The sequence below is a fragment of the Chamaea fasciata genome, unplaced genomic scaffold, assembly GCF_029207755.1.
Source record: "Chamaea fasciata isolate MVZ Bird 193981 ecotype frontalis unplaced genomic scaffold, bChaFas1.0.hap1 SCAF_6, whole genome shotgun sequence".
NCBI classification, from domain to species: domain Eukaryota; kingdom Metazoa; phylum Chordata; class Aves; order Passeriformes; family Sylviidae; genus Chamaea; species Chamaea fasciata.
In genome coordinates this window covers 6,983,915-7,003,838 of record NW_027094091.1, presented here as the reverse complement: position 1 = coordinate 7,003,838, position 19,924 = coordinate 6,983,915, and the positions used below count along the sequence as shown (strand labels likewise).

The 19,924-nt window shown below is 36.1% G+C and overlaps 1 protein-coding gene across 1 annotated transcript; it reads right to left on the bottom strand.

Annotated features, from left to right (window-relative positions):
* Nucleotides 1–1,581: 1,581 nt before the first annotated feature.
* SPON2 (spondin 2) lies at nucleotides 1,582–9,316 on the bottom strand. The gene is made up of 6 exons (XM_066185335.1): nucleotides 9,259–9,316; nucleotides 8,236–8,461; nucleotides 7,651–7,874; nucleotides 7,191–7,382; nucleotides 6,040–6,214; nucleotides 1,582–3,977 (listed from the first exon to the last, which is right to left on the bottom strand). Exons 2-6 carry the CDS (start codon nucleotides 8,456–8,458, stop codon nucleotides 3,799–3,801), a joined length of 993 nt encoding a protein of 330 aa, XP_066041432.1. The 5' UTR covers nucleotides 8,459–8,461; nucleotides 9,259–9,316; the 3' UTR covers nucleotides 1,582–3,798.
* Nucleotides 9,317–19,924: the final 10,608 nt, after the last annotated feature.

The following is a 19,924-nucleotide window of genomic DNA, read 5'->3' as shown; positions in this document are numbered from 1 at the left end:
CATCCCCATACTGAGAGGTTAGTCAGACAAAGAGATTCCTTACACATTACTTCTTTAACTCTGTATAGTTCTGGATAGAGGGATAAAAATTGTATCCCATGTCTGTTGAATGTCAAGGGGGATGTTAGGACTCCTTTACTACTTCAGAACTTGTCCATCAGAAAGAATTTTAGATTATACAGGATCTCATATCATTGGACTTTTGTCCCTCTAACACAGGAGATGTTGACTGTCATACACCTGCATAAATTCTCATGCCATACTCCTACCTGCAGGAAATATAGGTTTGTCTGCAGGTTGTGAGCTGCTTGACCAATCATCTTTTCAGCTTTGTGTTGACTACTTGTGGCTTTCAAAATTGAATTCCAGTGGTAGAACACAAGGTATACAAGGTGACACCACTTTATCCTTCACCCTGCCCAGACCCATTGGAACAGACACATTCCTTCTGTACTTTTGGTTATCAAATGCTGGCATAGTAGGGCTGATGGACTTCAAGCAAATAAAAATAATTCAGTCTCCAGGTAATCAGGTTGTGGTGCAGCATACTGAGAGCTCTCTTTTGTCTCAGGCATTCAGAATTCCTTTCAATTGTCATGGACACAACTTCTGCATACTGCAAAAATCCCATTGAAGAAGATCTGACTGACATCAGAATTACTGTATCGAGTGATAGATTTATTTCTTAAGAGTGTCAAATATTGTCATGGAATAGTCTGGGTTACTTTATTATGTTGGATCAGAGTGTTAAATATTGTCATGGAGTAGTCTGAGTTACTTTATTATGTTGGATCATTCATGACAGATCAATGTCATGAAAGTACTCCAATTACCTGGGACTGGGAATGTAACAAAATGAAGCTTTTTGCCTTGAATATCATCACATACTCCCAGATCTTTTGTTTGCTCACTTATTCCATTATAGGAATTTAATTTGGTGTTGATTATTTTTTTATGACCACAGTTTAATTCTGTGGGAACTTTTTTGTTGCTACACTTTACCGTTGCTACATTAACCGTGTCTTCCATTCTGCAATAATATCTGCCAGGGCGTCAAAGCTGATTCTTTCTATAAAATATTCTTGAAAAGAATTGTCTTTACAAATCCATTTCAAGCTTCTTTCCAAAGTAGATTTTCTGAGATTAGTTTAGAGAGTCTTTCCAAAGATTTTCTGAGATTAGCTTACCCCAGGAATTAATTTGCCTTTTTTCTTCCCTAAATCTCTTGTATTAAGGACCTCAGCATCTTGGCTGACAACCATCTGTAATGAGATACAAGGGAAAAGGAAGGAAGAGCTTCTCTGTGTTTCTTCCTGGTCCCAAAATTTTTAAGGGATTTCCAAGGCTGCTGAAGCTACAGAGTCCTAGCAATATCCACGCAGTGACCATGTACCTCATTAATCAGTTTAATAAATAAATACTATGAGAAACGTGCTCCATCCTAGAATGCATTTCATTCACTTTGTCCACAGCCTTGCCAAGTAATGGCTCCATCCCTGTGGTTTGCAAAGGGAAGACGTGGAATTATGAGCAAGCAATACACAGCCACAGGGGTATCCTTAAAGAATATATTTACCAAGGTCTCCTGAAGTTACAGCATACAAAAAACCCCATATCCAGGTAACTGGCTGGATAGGAAACTTCTGTTTCTGATGGAAGCTGCAGTGAATATTCATGTATGTAGATACCCTAAAATAACAAAGTTACATATCACTGACTGGAGTTTTCTGAGCTGTGTTGGTCTGTCACGTACTCTCATTCTACTCCACATCCTTCTCTCATCCTTTCTCCTTCAGTGTCCTGTGGAAAACTTTTGTCTCCCGGAGTTTGAGCAAACACTGGGACTTCTGCACTCAAATTATATCTTGTAGGACTGAGATCCCAATTTCAGGTCGTGTATGCTTTTGCCAAAGCAGGTATTCTTTTACTGGGCCTGGGTCTTTATTTACTGTGGGCAGTTGAAGGAGCAGAACTGTAGTCTTTAGAGAACTTCCAGGAAAGACCTTGTGGGTTTTGAGTTTGTTTTTCCTAAGTGATAATTTAGAATTGCATCTGATATCTGCCCAAAAACTTTATTTAGTGTAATTTATCTCTTGACAATCAATTTGAAATAAGCTCTTACCCTCTGAGAATATTTAAATATGTGCCCAATATATGCTTATGTTTTCTGATATGATAACAAATGTGTAAACATGTAGTAAATAAGTGTAACAGAAAACACAGAATGGTTAAAACTAATGTATAAGGAAGAAAGAAAAATACTGAAGATTAACTAAACACAGAATAGTGTAGTAACACTATTCCCATTATAGAATGGAAAGAGGGGGAACTTAATAAAATAGGTATGATAACAGGAGTAAGTGAAACAATTTTGGACAACAGACAGCAGTGGGAATCTGAAGAATGAGAGAAGAGCAGAAATTCCTACACTTAGTTCTAACAACTGTGTATTCATCACCATTTGCAGGACCAGTGAAGTTTAGTCTGATAAAGTTTCAAATTTATTTGTGTCTTTGCAAGATATCTCCCCTGGAAAAAAAATACAGAGAATTGTTTAAATGTTTTAGCCCTATGGAGAATACAGTGTGCTCCTTTAAGGACAAGAGAAATTATCTTGTATTGGCGTATTCCAGAAAGAACCTACTCAAATCAGCACTCCTGTTCAATACCTGTGCTGTAGATTTGTAAAATTGCAGTGTGCTGTAAAAGTTTTGTGAGCTGACTTTAAATTTATTTTATTGAATAAATAATATTCCAAAATTCTTTTCCTAGTTGGTAGCCGCAGCTCTTCATAAGCCATATGTTACATTCATTTTATAACAGTTATTTGACCATTAAAACTTGCAGTCAGGAACAGTTTCTGACATGTGTTTTGTTAGAGTTGTACATACCTTCATTTTAGGTAATATATACACAAATAGCAGCAAACACATTTAAAGAAACATGGACACATTTACCGCATACATAAGGTTAATGATATAATTTATGTTATGGTCAACAGCGTTAACTTTGATATTAAAGTTGTCTCATGAGGGACACACACCAACAATCAGTGTTTGAATCTCAGCTAGCACTTTTAATTCAGCTCAAATGTTTTCTACTACTATCCACACTTCTGATTTTTTTTCTTACACTTCTGTGATTTTGTTGGCTGTGTGTCCTCATGGCAGTTATTTTTTTCACTTTTGAGAAAGAAATAGAAAAAGACATTTTCATTATATTCAAAAGTCTCAGGACAATTTTACTCAGTTCCATTATTGCCTTAACCACACTGCAAACATCTGGTCACTTTTGTAAGTAGATTCTGAAAAAATGCACATTAAGCAAGGTTAGAAAGACAACAAAAATGCCAATAAATTATAAAAACATAATTTAGCAGAAAAAACTCTTTTCTAGTTATAAATAGCCATAGATAAACAAATTACAATATTTAAGGAGGTTATTAGATTTTGTGATTGAAAGATATTTACTGTGAAGGAAAAATGTGAAGTACAATCTTTCCAAATGTCTTCTTTTCTGCCACTAGAGGGTACTCCAAGAACTTAACAGTGTATTTGGAGGAAGGATCTATTTGGTGGTTTTGGATCTGTAAATTATCCAGTACTGTTGTCCTACTAAACCTTAGGAATTTAACCCCCCAATATCTTGATATTAAATAAAAACTTTCAAAACCACTCTAATACAGCTTTTCAGCAAAATAGTGTAGCATATCCAAATTATAAAGAACATTGATTGATGTAGTTTAGATTTAAACTTATCCTACTTTTAAATTATCATAATTTTTATCTTTTCTTTATTTCAGACACAATTTTCTGGTTCACATCCTGTTTCTTCATCCAGGTTTGGACAAGGCATTCCATTATTGGCGGGCTGAAGAAGTACAAAACGAGTTCTGATCTTGGTCCCCGTTTCTCTGCAAACACCTCTGCAGAGACCCCACGAAGACCACTGTGAAACCTCGCAGTCCAGGGGTGTTTCTGCAATACACACAGCAGAGAGGTGACTTTACATTGAGTTGTACTTAAGTCAAGTACACAGTTGGAAAAGCATTAAGGGGTGATCATCGAACGGCATCCTTTCTTATACAAAGATACATGTGATATTAATCAAATTGGTATGTTGTCTCATAAACTAAAAAAAAAAAAGTCTGGTTTCAGCTCCTAAATTCATCAGTGTTATTATTATTATTATTATTATTATTATTATTATTATTATTATTATTGCAGTCTAGAGCCTCTCTGAGGTATTATATCAGTACTGAAGCATATTATGGTTTGAATGAAAATACAGAATTCCTTAAAAGAAAACTATGCTTAAAATGATTGTACTGAAAAATTGAATTAAAAAACATTTACTGTCAATTTTTATAACTCATTTTCCTTCGCATGGCTTACTAAAACACTGGGATTAAAGATTTTCTCTGGTTTATTTAGGTATATTTATATTTCTTTGCAGGCAGCTATCGTTCCTGGAGTTGTCCATATCGAATTCCATTTCACTTTTGTTCCAATTTGCTTCAGAAATAAAGTCCCATTTTTTTATCACGAAATCATCTTGCTGTTTTTTGGTGTGTACACTACTCTTCCCTTTGCCAATAAGGATATTCTGTCACTAGAAGCTTTCTCATGCTGAAAGGATTTTCACTATAATTTTCATTTGGTGCAAGAAAAGAAGTTAGAAACTCTGAAGTGCTATCCATAATGTATGCTTCTATCTAAAATATAAAACCTAAAAAGTAGGTGAATATTCCTTAGCAGGTTAAATTAAAATACTGCTTGTCACAGGAAGTTGCATCAGAACTGCCTGTTACAGCATTTGTGGGTAAAACAGGTGTGCACAAGCCCATTTTTAAATGCCACACTGAATGTGTGACACCTGGGATAAATTTCTGGTATTACAGTGAACTCGCTGCTTCTGTTGTCATCCCTCTATGGTTCTAGAGGGAATGAGGGACACTGCTTGACCTCTGGTAATTAAATCTGCTCTTTTAATTTCAGAATAAGTTTTTAAATAGACTGTTTCACTGGTTTGTTTACAAGAAAGTGAGGATTTGTGATTTAAAATGATTTTTGAAATACGATACTTTCAATGCAATTTTAAATTTGTATCATAAACAGGGCCAAATGTTCCTTTCAAATCTTATGGGAAGGACATGTAACTGTAAATGAGATGTGTACACTCACTTTGGATATGTTTTGTTTGCTAATAGAAATATGTTATACCACTATAAATTGATAAATACATTTATTAGATTATAAATAACACAGCAACTATATAGAAAATGAGCTGTATTTTAGTGGTTGTAAGGTGACCAGAACATTGCTAGAGACATGCAATCTCCAGACATTCTGGAGAAGCTCCTGGAACATGGCAACTCTTTTCGGAGTACATTGCTCCCCTGGAGCACATATTGTGTTTATTATATATTTGTTAATTCAGAGATTTAAAAATCACCTTTATGATTGACTTGAGTCAGTAGTTGTATGTGTTCCTACCTACCTATTCAAGATTATTAGCTAATATTTTTAAGAGAATGAGAAAGACCTTTATTTTTGTCAGGATTTATGCTTCTATTGAAAACATATCCAAATCAATTGAATTATATAAACTTTTATTGCACTTATTTGCCAAGCTCTGACCCAGAAAGAGATAACAATAATGGTTCTTGGCTTCATTGTCATGTGAAACCTTATGGATGAATATTTACTTCAAAGTTGCAAAGAGTTTGGGAATGCTGATTCTGATCGACTGTCATTTGTCTCTTATAAAATTCACTGAACTACACTGATACAAAGGCTTGGGTAGCTCTTACCGTCCTTTGAAGCACAGCTGAAATAGGCAATCCCTTACTTATTCTTTCAGGAATTCTCTTTTTTGTTGGACATATTTTATTTCCCATTTGTGAGTCTGGAACTACTCCTGGGCAGATAGGAGAATATTCTGCCTGATCACCTGTTTCATCCACATAACCTGCCAGATTTCCACATACTTCTGAGTAAATGGAAATAACAGAATTGGCAACATCTACTAATCACTTACCTGAGACAGTGTCTATTATTTCATTGCTTTTAGCTGGAAGATTAATAAAAGGTGCAGAAAGACCTGGCTGGCTTCTCTTTAATTTTATCATTGTTACTTGAGCAATTGGTGGCAGAATTTTGAGTTTGGGATAATAAAATGAGTTTGCTGGGTGACTCGGAGAGGAACAAGTGATCTGTGAAATAAAAAGGGGAATATTAAAAAAACTAAGAAGGTAATTGTAAAATCATGTTTGTAAATCATGCTAATATTTTTTGGCAAATAATTTGCATGCAACCAGTTTCTATGAGCCTCAGTTCACATTACTATGCTGGTCATCCCAGAATTTGTAATGCAGGATACTTGACTGGATACAGGACTGTGGTAGGAGGTCCTGTGATATATGAAATGATTTGACAGAAAGAACTGGATGTTATTACAAGAAGAATACGTGAGTATTAAACAATAAGATTAGGTATGCTATAGGAGCTGTCATATGGGTATGAGAGGTCAAATGCTTCTCTCTTCCTTTCCTCATTACTCATTAGCACAGCATTTGTTGCTAGATAAACTCACCTTTATGAAAAGATTAAGTGAATACTTATAGTATGCAAAACGTTTGAATCAAAATCCTTCATTTGCCACCACTCTTAAATGGCAAAGTGTGAGGCATAGAGAGGATGAAATGAGCAAAAGGGATTGAAAGCAGTGTCACGACCACAGTGAAGTTCTCTGCTTTCCTTTAGGTTCTTTCCCTCAAATATAACAGTTTCAGGTTTCAGCAGTGCTTTCAACTGAAAACTCCTCCTCACAGCAGTATTCAGTACTAAGACTTTTCCTGGTTAGATTCACATTTAGTGATGTCAGGGCTTTTGTATTTTCATTTTCCTGGCACTTTTAAGGTTTGTTAAATATCATCTAAAAAATTGTCAGTTTTTCTAGAAAATGTAGAGCCAAATTCTCATGAACCATTTACATTTGCTAAATAAATTTCAAAGATACAGAAGATAAACAAAAGCAGTAGGTTTATCAGCTGTATAATAAATCTATATATAGAGAGCATCAGCACTCTCAAATACTGAAATTAGTTTTGCAGTTTTAGAATAGCTATCTTTTAAAGGGAAGACTCAAACTGTATCATATGAAGTGCTAAACTATGTCTGTGCACTTACCTCTGTAACTGTGTCCTGTGGAATAGTGGCAAAGTTTGGGGAGGAAAATGTGAATCCACTGTCAGTTCCAGCATCATATGGAAATAGATCTACTGATACTTCGTCCATCCAGTGGCCTCCTTCACAGAGATTTAGGCTGTCGATGCCCACGAACCAGTCGGGGCTTGGAACAATTCGTACAACAAATGAAACCTAATGAAGGAAAATGATCCATCAGGTTTGCACCACTTGCTTTGGAATGCTTCAGTCCTACTTATAGCAATTTTCACTCAAAGTTCTTGAAATAATGTAATTTTGCTCTTCTACTTTATAGAAGCTGTACAGTGCTCCCTGCAACGTGACATGCTTTTTAGGAACTCTTTTTCATTATATGGTTCCAACAAGTGGGAACTCAAATATTTAATTTTGGTTGCTGGTAACATAAAATAAACTTTCTAAATTAATATGTACATTTACTTACTAGGGGATGCCTTGGATGCACTTCTAATTCAGTAGAGGTTTGTCCTGTACCACTGGAAATTGCAGGAGCAGAGAAGATTCCATGTACACTCTGAATTTTCTCTCCAGCTTCTTCTATTTCTTTCATTAATGCCCATGCTTCACCCTTTTCAGCAAAATCACGTACACCATTGCTGGCATATTCATTTTTTTTCCACATGCTGTAGTCAGAACTATGAGTAACACCTATTTGAGTGAATACATGGCATGACATAAAAGTCTGATTTAGAATGTCCCTATTTCTTAATTTTCTCTGTTTTGTTTCTGAAGTTAAAAAAAATGTGTATAAAATTGAGTGAACACTAAAACATTTGGCTTATCGCTGCTTCTTTCAGCTGCAGCCAATTGCAAACAGAAGTAAACTGAAAACAGTTGTAGATTTTGGAAAACATTCTGGATACTTCAATATCTGCATTTCATTCTTCATAACTTTGGCTTTTATTTTTTTTTCCTTTTTCATTACTTATCTTACATAACTATTAAGGAAAAAAAGACCACAGAGGTCAAGAAGCTTATCTGCTCTTAAAACTGTTCATGCTCCACTTACCTAGCAAGGATGACCACTGTGCTGGGGGCCTGTAGAGTGGATACTGCTTAGGGAAAGCAGTTTGACTCCATTTCCCTATGAAGATTATCCTGTACTTAGCAAGATCCTCTGCTGTGCAAAGAGCATCCTCCCCCACAGGCAGGCTGCTGGCATAACCCAGCATTGTTACAAGTACTGTCCAGAGAACTTTACAGGAGCAGTAGACAAACATCAAGTTTTCCATTCCCTTCCACATGAAAAGAAAGAAAAAAGTGTTAGCCATATTAGTCACTCTAAACAAAAAAATTACTAACAATTACCTAATAAAATGTAATGTGTCATAAGTTATAACCAAAGAGAAAGCAGATATCTGAAACACTAAAAACTGCTATGCTTCTGAAAACATTACTGTAATGCTTTCAGATTTGTTATTTCCATGCTATATACTACAAACCTTTAACTTTACCTGGGACAAGTGTTTCTAATGAAAATGAAAATAAAAACATCTTATCCTTGTCCATAGTACTAACTCAGAGAAAAAAAATCTGTTTCTGATTTTCTTTTGAAATCTGATTAGAGTCACATCTTGATTTAATTAGAGTAGCAACTGTTTCTGTGGAAAACATTAGTGGTACATTTATTCTTCTAAAGATTAAATTGCAGGTTACTTTGCCAAAAGAAATGATTTATTTTAAATTTATGTTCTACAAAGGCTGTTTTATAGCATAGCATTTAAAGTCAAATACATTTCATATTTATATTAATTACTCTGCTGTCATAATGTGAACTAAAAACATTGTAACTCATTGAGATTGTTTAAACTACAGTTTTAAAAAATCAATATTTTTTAAAGTTACTGTCATAGGTTGTGCAAATTTTGTTTTTAAATTAACATAATTGCACAGACTGTTGAATTCCACAAATTGTTTAAAATAACAGCCTTAAAAACTGATTTTTAAATGTCTTTGTCCTTTGAGAAAACTATACAAACTTAAATAAATCACTAGTATACATTAGTTTGAAAAAATAACTATGAATACTCACTAAATATTCCTCTGGAGCACTGGTAGGGGGAGAGCACCTGCTTTTGCTGGCAGCTGAGTTGGTCTGCAAGAGAAGACAGTAGGAGTCTTGCTATTTATGCCTGAAGAGGGTCCCTTTGGTCCAACAGTTATTGCAATCTTTCGACTTTCCAGGTTTGCAAAAATCATGCCATCTTCTTGTTTGCAAGCTCTCTGGATGGACTAGCAGAGGTTTCCTGTCTGTCAGCTGGTTCAGATTCCTTATCAGAAGACTGAGATGCCGAAAAGACAAAATGCTTTTAAAAAATACCTTGGATTCTTAGTAACAGTTTGAGTTTCCTGGTGCCTTTACAGTTCTCTGCTCTTATTAATGCCTCCAAGCTATACAAATGAACTGATTCCAACACTGAAATAGTTCTAGTGAATACTCTTTAAATGAGAAACATGTTTTCTTGTAAGTTTTATTGTCTGACAGATGCTCCTTCCAAACATTTACAGAGAGCTTGCTCACTCTCACACACCATATGTATGTGTTCAAATAAAAGGGGTGAGGCAGCTAAAAATGTCAAGAGGAAAAAAAAGTTACATTTCATAATTGCACATACTCACACAGACTGTGTCTCCTGCAAATAAGAATTAATTTAAAGTAGTGGAGTGTATATTTTTCTATGTACAGTACTGTATGCTGGATGATGAAAGGGCTCTGTAACATTGTGGTTTCTTTGGAAAGAGTGGTTTTGGGAAGCTCAGAGATTTTTCTTAGCTGTCTTCAGATAAAAAAAACCCAATAAAAATCTCATTATTACAGTTAAATCATACCTCCTCTATAGCACAGTACATATACCTACATCACTAAAAACATTTAAAGTGTTTATGAAAAAATAAGCATTATAGAGTAACCCAATTAAAAAATAATGTTTAATCTTTATTTTAAGTTATTTTTCCCACCACCTTTTAAATAAGGGAAAACAAAGTACTTTGTGACAAACCTGTGAGGTTAACAAATGCTATTGTGGCTAATCAGCAATTCAAAATTTTACATTGAACCATGAAAATAATATTTCATAGAGTTTTCTTTAGAAATTGTGAGGAATGTCACTTAAGTAGTTCCCCAGGTCTCTAGCATGATGGTGCAGCATATGGGAAAAGACCCAAACAAACCCAGTTATTTTCCAGACACAGCTCCCAGGACATCACAGGTTAAGCATACACCACACAGCTTTAGTGACACCAAACAACATGTCTGAGCTTTGTGGTGCTTTAACTGGAAACATCCCTCCCCCTCCATGGTAACTCCAAGCCAGAAAGTGAATAAAATGGGATGTCTGGATGGAATTTCCATCAATTATTCTGCTGACAAAATGGAATCTATTGCAAGTTTTAACGTAGTTTGCTTCAGCACCTATAGCCACAATTCTTTTATATCTGGGTAGATGTGGGAATCCTGTAGTAGGTTAAGGCATCTAGGCATGGACATGCCCTTTATTTCCAAGGTCTCCTCCTCCATCCTATGTTAAAGGTATGTTTTCCATAATTGATTTCTCTTCCAGGAGCCAGACTCCACTAACAAAAAGAGCAAAGAGCCTTCATGGATACTTTTATACAAGTTTTTTGAGTGTTTATTGAAGGATGATACTTGAATTACATCCAGCTCACTCCCTCCTACGCACAGAATTCCAGATCCACAGGTTTCTTCGAGATTTTAATTCAATAACATCCAGCCCATGCAGCCTGCTAGAACTACACAAAGGTCCCACAAATTTAAAAGTGTACTGCTAAATGTATTGGTAAAACTGCTTAAGGCTTGCATATTTATTATTAAATAGCCTTAAACTTCAGTAGGTTTTATTGTCTGTCATCACACTTACTGAGCCAGTGAACTTCACGTTCTGAAACCTACTGTGGCACTGCCAGCATGTTAGATGAGAACAAAGCAACTAGCTCCGAGTCTGGCACAGAAATATTTAATTTATCAGAATAGCCTTTTCCTTTTGAAGATAAATTGTGGCAAAAGGCACATCATCAGACAAGATTATTCTGGTTCCATGACTACGTGTTATGAATGTACCCAGGAACTGGACAATACACACAGGCTGCATAACTTGGCACTGGACCTTTCCCTGTTTACAATGAGGATTTTACCATGACAGATTTCTCATGATTAAATTCTTCAGGACCTAGAGCCTCATTCTTAGCTTTGTGGAATTCATAATGAAATCATTGGGCAAATTACTGTAAATTCATTTAATTATCTTGTCTCACTATCCCCCTCCCCCTAAGGCTGAGTGAAGAGAGAAAAAAGAAAAGAAGAAAAACATGCAGAGTAATGTCAGAAAATCCTAACTTGAACACTCACTGTCTTATCTCCTTAAATAGAAACTGTGTTAAGCATAATCAGTCTCTGACATTGTGAAGGACATCAGAGCACCAAATGTGTCTCATAGATGGGAAGGAAAAGAAAGAACAGAAAAAAAAAAAGAACCAAATTTCCACTCAATGGATTACTTTCATGGCTGGGAACCACAGATGCCAAATTTCTGTGGGCCAGCAGTAAGAGAAAAAAAATGCTGTGGGATCTGAACCTATGCTTGCATTCCTTCTTCAGTTTTTATGTCCCATTAGGAAGCTGCTGAGAACTCATGAAAAACTGGAAAAAAGAATTTCCCTTTAGAGACAAATTTGCCTGTATTATGAATGTGTTTTTTCTTTCTCTTTTTCAGCAAAATAGCTTTTATTCTTCAAGTTTGTGTCTCTTCTGTCCTTGTATGTACCTCTACAGACCCTGAATGCTGAAGAAATTAGTCATACGAAGCTTGTTTTATTTATGCATCAGTGCCAAGGTGTGCCTTGGGTTAAATTTTGCTTGCAGAAGTGAGCAACTTCTACTGTTTCTTGTCAATACAGCAGTTTTACAGTTCCTGCAGTCTTCACCAAGATTCAGAGGATGAAAGCTGGAAAGTCTAAAGCCAAGATGGTGTCCAGATACTTTTGGTTTTTAAATGTCCATCATAACTTTCTCTAAGATAGCCTTTATTTTTTCTAACCAAAAATAATTAAAGAAATGAGAAAACAAGATTAAAAACTACTTAAAAACAGCAGTATCATCAATTTCCTGTTGGCTCTGGAATCATTTACACTGTACTAAAACATTTAAATGAACAAGTTCAGGCTATCACACAGGAATATAACACATTAAAATCAGATAAATTCCATTTTGATTAGTCAGGGAATAATTTAACTCTTTTTCTGGCAAACAGCCAGATTGCCATGATTAGGTATGACTTTTCTATTAAACCGTAAGATTAAGAGAAAGGAAAATTTACCAAAATGATTGGTCTGAAGTTAGTTTGCCCAGATTTAGTCAAAACAGAAGCTCCAAAAATTTTATATTTATATTCCTGAGGTATCAACACACATTTCAATTTTGCTAAAACAATTTCCAATCTGCTGATAAGGAGTATGTGTGCAACTCTGATATTCACAGGCTGCTTGACATGCTTATGACTAGCTAGAATCTCTTTGTCTACCAAGAAAAACATTACACTGTACTACTTAAGAAGGATTATACACCCATACTTTCTCTCCTGTGGTTACCATGGAGACGTATGTAATTATGGACACTCAGCAATGCCAAAGGTTTGCATTCAGTCAAAACCCTCTAAGTTGTAAAATCTGAGGACCAGAGTGGCAAGCAGCAGAATGTTTTATGATGGAGAAATTGTGGTGTTGGTTTGGGTGCTTTTACAAAAGAAAATGTTTACATAGTAGAGTAAAGTATTCTTGATATTGGATGGTACAACAGTAGTGAAGGCAGCTTTAATCTTTATTAATCTTTTGGGAGAAAATTTGACTTTGCAGATTAAGGTACCTAAAGTAAGTACAAACATGCAAACTGAATCTGTATACTGCCACTATATATAATGGAGATCTAGTTATTTTAACTGATAGCATCTATAGAGCTGTTTAGCTCACCCTTTAATCCATACCAATATTTGACCAAATTGATAACTGATAAGCAGTTCTCTGGTCTCCACTAACTGGATTGATAAGCTCTCCATTGATCCTACCTTCCATGGAACCATCTAAGTAACAGATCCAGGCACCTCTGTCTTTATTCACAGCTCACTGAGAATTCAAGCCAAAATAAGGAAAAGGATAAGGAAAAATACCAGTCTTCTTGACCATGATGATACTCATCAGCATCAAGAACCTTTTCTGTCATCTTCTGCCTTCTTCTGTCATTTGTATTAAAATACTTTCTTTATACTGAAACACTTAATATGTGGCCCAGCCCTAGCCAGCCAAATCGAGGTCCCCCATGACAACTGACCAGAGGTTATATTTCTCTTTTTTACTCTCTAGTACCCAATTTGTATGACTTTTTTCTATAGTCCCCTTCATCTGCAGTTTTGATTTCCTAATCTATCATTTATCATATGAATTCTGGAGTTGTCTTCTACTGTAAGGTCAGAGCCATATTCTCCTGATCACAACTGTCCTTTCAGCATAATATGTAAAGCTGGTCATTATTGGCTCTTACAAATTCTCCCTGATGCCATAACCATCAAGGTTTTTTATCCAATTCATCTGTAGCAAAAACCATGAAATCTTGTAATCTCCTATATGGGTGGAGTTATCTTGGCAGCAATTAAGTCAGTTGGAAACAAATAATTTTAATCCTCTCTGCCATCTCACCAGCTAAATCACACATTGGAAGCCTCTTTCCTATGCTATGGCTAATGCTTATGATAGGAATGAAGCAGACTCACAGGGATTACACAGCCAGGAACTCCTTTATCCTGGACTTCATCATCATTCAGTCCACTGCACACCCCCCAGCCGGTAGTGCCACTTCCTCTTTTGTGTTTCCAGAAGCCATTGCAGCAGGATATGGGAGAAGGAATTCATGCTACCTTTTTATCCACAAAAACTTCACAGATCTGAGGGAAAAAAACCCAGCTTCTTTGACGTGTCCATCAGACATTCTGAGCTGTGGATAAGGGTCAGCTTTCAGAGCACTGTGCTAACCTGTGGCATGCCTACACCAGCAGCTGTAGCTCCCTGGACTGTATAGCCTGCATGACTCAACAGAACTCTAGAACAACCAAAATGTTTAGGAAATGCTGAAGTCAAATCTTGCACACCTGAGTGTGCAAGATCATCTTCACACCTGATCACCTGATCATCTTTCAGGGATCCCTGCTTTTAAATTCACTTCAGATATCTGCAGGAGAACCTATAACTGAAATAAAAATAGCTCTGAAGAGAATCTAATGTGTATTGCACTATGGTTTCATTAGAGTAGAAGACAGGGTATTTTTGTGGAATGGCACACATACACACACACACAATGTAAACCGAAAAAGGAGAAGTTTTTTGATTACCATAATAATTCATTCTGTCATTCTTCAGTAAGACTGAATACAGAGCCTGTGTAGAAATCCCTGTGGTCATTTCAGTGTGGTATTTTGCCAGTTTTTGATTCTTGTTCCACTGTTTCCAGTGCAAAGAAGTTTGGAATTTCTTTGCTTATATTATGTCCTGCTTCACACTAAGTTTTGTTGATTTATCTCATATTTTTTCCAGAGACCTTAAATCTATTGAATGATAGCTGTGGAGTTACTAGAGTACATCTTCAATTCATATGAATAACGGGGTACTGAAAAAAGTGAATTGATGTTTTCTGAACTCATCCATATATCACAGTTTGCACATAGCTCATAGTTCAGTAAAAGATCCATTAACTGCCACCACAGCACAGTATCTTTTTCCCACCCCAAGACTTGTGAGGGGTCAATGCAGAATAAGGTTTGCACTGGAATGAGAAGTTGTATCCACAGTCAGAGTTGTGCCACATTTTTGGGACCAAGGTGTAATTATTTACCTTCTGCCACAGAAATTGTATAGGAAAATCAGTAAAACTTTTCTGCTTCCATGTATAATTCTGTCATCATTCCTTAGCTTTGTTATGAATTGGATCTAATCACACTAACAAAAACTAGGAATTTGCAATTTAGTGACAGCTGATATATTATAGGTTATATCATTCAAGGGCATAAGAAGATCCTATAGTAGAGACTACAAGCACTTGCAGTGTTGCATTCAGCATTGGTTAGACCTCATCTAGAATGTTTTATCCAGTTTTCTGACCTTACTTAACCTCCAAACAAGACAGACATTGCTAAGCTTGAGTCAGCTCATGAGAGGTTTTGTTCAGCCTGGAGAAGGGAAAGCGATCAAGGCAGCCTGATAGTAGCCTCCCAGTGCCTTTAAGGGAGGACCTCCTCTAAGGAGGTCATCAAGATCACAGAATCACTAGGTTCGAAGTGGCCTTTAAGATCATCAAGTCCAACCCATGCCCTAACACCTCAACTAAACCAGAGTGCCACATCCGATCTTTTTTTAAATGCATCCAAGGATGGTGACTCCACCACCTCCCCGGGTAGACAATTTCAGTACTTTATCACTCTTTCAGTAAAAAGCTTTTTCCTAACATCCAACCTAAATATCCCTTGGCACAGCTTAAGACTGTGTCCTCTCATTCTGTCAGTTGCTGCCTGGATGCTTCAAAGTGGTGGACACTGGGAGGCTAAGGGACAATGGGCTTATATTGAGGTAAGAGAGGTTCAAACTGTATATAAGGAAAAAATATTTACATCATCGTAATGTCACCCCATCAAGCAATGGAGCAGTTGGCCCAAGGATGAAGGGCAGCTTCTCTCCTTGGGGGCTTTAAGATGAGATGGGACAAGGCCATGAGCAGCCTGATCAAATCTCAAAGCTGACCCTGCTTTGAGCAGGAGTTTGGGTGAGACGCCTCCTGGAGTCCCTTATAACCTGAACTATCCTATGATCTTATATTATGAAAAAAAATTGTTGCTGATTATTACTTCAGTGCCTCAGATAATGGCAAGAAATTCTCACCTGTCCAATAATTTCAAAGGTTCTCTCCGCATCTGAGATTTATCTTTCCTAATAAAGGGGATGTAATTGTAAAACTAAGGTTTGTAAAAGAGGAGGATGTAGGGCTGATGAATACATCTATGCCATACAATGGAATTCAGTGCAGAATTCCCTGAGTTAGAATGAACCAATCTCTCTCCAAAACTCTATAGACTAAATTTAAATGAGCAGGGAGAATATGGAGTGAATTAATTGACTGAGAGGTGGTATCTTTGCATTCAAAAACAGGGTTATAAAACACAGTTGTGTTTTTCTTGGGTTCTGGGGAAAACTCCTTCATATGCACATTGTTCTATGACAGCAGCTTCCACAGAGGTGATGTTGTGCTTGTGGAGGGTCTCTGGCTGAAACACAAATATGACTGTAGAGAACCAAAACACAGTTTGTTACGAGAAACTTCAAGTCTTTTGTGACCACCTCACAATAAGTAACCAGGCTGTTTTTACAATCTTTTTTTAAATGCTGTGAAACCAACTCATATCAAATTTATGTTCTTAATTAACAATACTCCTATAATTATGCTGCCAGCCATCCTCATTTAAACCCTTTGAGCTGGGGAGTTATTGTAGATACATTGTGCTGCGTATAGAAGTACTTGGGATTTTTTACTAACTATACATAAGCCTCATGTAACGAAAAGAAACTTTCAAAAGAATTAACAACTCTGACAGCAGAAAAGAAGTAGCTTTCAGGCTATACATATCCAAGAGCACAAAAAGTTTTAGAAGTATTATAGAGCAGAAGAAGCAAGACTATTAAATGTAAGACATTATTGATTCTGACCACAGGCCAGTATCACTTGTCTACAACCAAATACATGCTCTTCCCCAGAAATATTGAATGAAATAAAATGTTCTATTCACCCTTCGGTTCTCAACAAAACTCAGGGGAATGCAAACTGCAAGAACAAATATTTTCTAAATCAGTATTTTTGCCAGCATTGAAGAAAGTGAAATTATATTTAAAAAAAAAAAAAAAAAGAGTTTGCTGTTTTGAAACTGAAGAAGGAAGAAAGCATCTGGTTAAATGATGGGTTATGTGATTTCTTGCAATTTTTTACTGCTGTTTCAAATCTCTGAATTATTAATAATTATAAGTGTCTGAGTGTGGATTTTATTAATCAATTATTACAGTGAAAAAGTGAACTCTACAAGAAGATGACAAATTTAAGTTTTCTCCATTGTATTCTGCCTTAACTACAAATTAGGGATAAATTTGGATCAATTTATATCTCAGGAAGCTTTGCTGCTCATTTACTTCTTTTGGTTCTTAAACTAAATCAGTGTCAAGCACCATTCTAGGACACACTGTGTTTCTAGAAATGCTTGAATGGATTTTTAATTCTGAAGCACTGGTATAAATATGAATTAGCATCAATAGAAGCACTCTACAATTATGTCAATGTGAACATAATCTGAATCTGACCTATTCTTTTAAAGATGTAATGCTCATATTGTAATTCCTTTTGTCAACAGAAGAGTCATTGCCCAGGCCACATTTTAATTAACCACCCTGAATTCCCTTTGCTGATTCAATTAAGGGAAGATATTATTCTTCACCTCTTGTCCTAACCTGTCCTTCAAAGTGACAGTGTAGTTTACTGATATATTATCAGTTATGGATTCTAAGGGATTGTTCTAGGAGTTGTTTGGACAACATTTCATAATTATGAATAAAAAGCATGATTAGAAAAAAGGGGAAAATACATTATTGTGTTGCAGTTACCCTTAAAACTGAGGTTATATAAGCACAGAACGGGGGAAGGGCTTCAGTAATCATCTACACACACTTCTTTCTTAGTCCCCACGTTTAGTTTTCTATATGTGCAGTAAATAGCCCTATACAACAGTTTTGACATTCTTAACAGTCTTTAGAATTGCTGAAATAGAAAAAGCCAGAAGAATCAAAAACAGAAATCTAAAAGCATTGATTTACTCATCTAAATAACAGGCCAAATACTCTGTAATGATTCCTAAGTGTTTTGTGATTATTTTAATTCCATTCAATACATATTCAATAATATGGATCAATTTATTTTCTAGAATTGTAGAAACACCTGTTGGTAGTGACCTCTGGAGATCTCTTGTTCAAAGCAGTGCTGTCACCTAAGGCGGGCAGGCCAGCTCTGCCTTTGCCTGGCTGAGTCAGTGCTTTGCAGTGCATGAAAAGCACCAAGGGTGGAGATTTCCACCACCTCCCTGGAAACCAGTTCCAGTGCCATGCCACATTCCATGTGGGAGTGTTCCTCCTCAGCAGACTGAATCTCCCAAGGTGCATCTGTGGCTGTTGTCCCCCTCCCTTCATCATCTGCCAATACTGAGGGGAGAGCAGATTCCTTGTTTGCCTTGTTGGCCACTCCACTGGTGAATACTGCCAGAAATTTGCCAACAACCCCATTTCATCAAGTGTGATATGTTTATAGCACACTGTAGTATGATATAAAGGAAAGGCTTTTATCTTTTTTCAAGTGTGAATCCTCCGCCTTTTCCCAAAGTCCTGAAGCCTTTCTCTGGGACTTCTTTCAACCAGATTCTAATAGTTATCAATACTCTGTTTAACATACTTCTTTTCTGTCACACCTCCTTATTTCCATGTTCGCTATTTTGAAGACTTTGATCATCCCCAGAAAAAATATAGGTATTTTTCCTTTAATAATTATCCCAGTGTTACAAGAACTGATATAAATACAAGCAGTCATTTCATTGCATCTGCAGGCAAGTAGATCTTTCCTGATTCTTAGCATATGCTACTTTTACAAATGCCAATAATGGTAGCAGAACTGCCTGTTTTTCCCCACTAAAATAAAATAAAACAAAGTATTTCTCATAACAGTTTGTAAAATCTACTCCAAAGTTCATAGTGATTTCTGAAGGTAATGTTATGTTATATGCATGTTACATCACAAATCTCAAATTATTATCAGAGGGATTCCCATCATTTCACAGTATCAAATTCTTTACACACTTTCTTTAATATATCAGGAAAGTCCTATCACATACAGCAAATCAGGCACTCAGAATTATACTTACTGCCAATCATTAACCTCTTATCCCAATCCATTAGCACCTCAGCTAGATAGAGTAATTCAACAGATATTAACAAAGCAAAGTATGGTGCAGATTTGCTCTATAAAGGTGACGCAGACAGGATTTTAGGTTATGCTTGTACAAAGTAAGTGATATTTGGATTTAAAGTCATGTTCAGTGACACTAACAATTACAAGAGGCTAAAGAAAAAGCATAATTCTTTATGCTCAATTTACAAGTGGATCAATATTTTTGATATTGATAGTTTGGTCCTATAGTTTATGCATTTATCTTCCTGGATTGCACTAGAATAGCCTAAGGATATATAGGACAGCAGAGAACTTGGTTAACTGCATGGGAGCCCACACACCCTTGAGTTTGAAATTTTGAACCACATATTTTACAGATAAGTTACATTTTAAACAGAATAGAAAATATACATTGTTTACAGTGTTTATTGTATGATAAATGCTTTCTTCAAAAACTGAAATGTTTGAATTTAGCATCTAGAGATAGAAAACCAGTCAAAAATTGAGGGAAACAAAACCAGCATTACACAAAGCTCTTAAATCTCTTGTACTAACTAACACAAGTTGTCATCACTAATTAGATCAGCTTCAAGAGATTAAACACCAAGCTTATTTTTCCATGGTGTCTAGTCCATTATAATAGCTATTTGTCTCCTTCTAACAGCAGGAC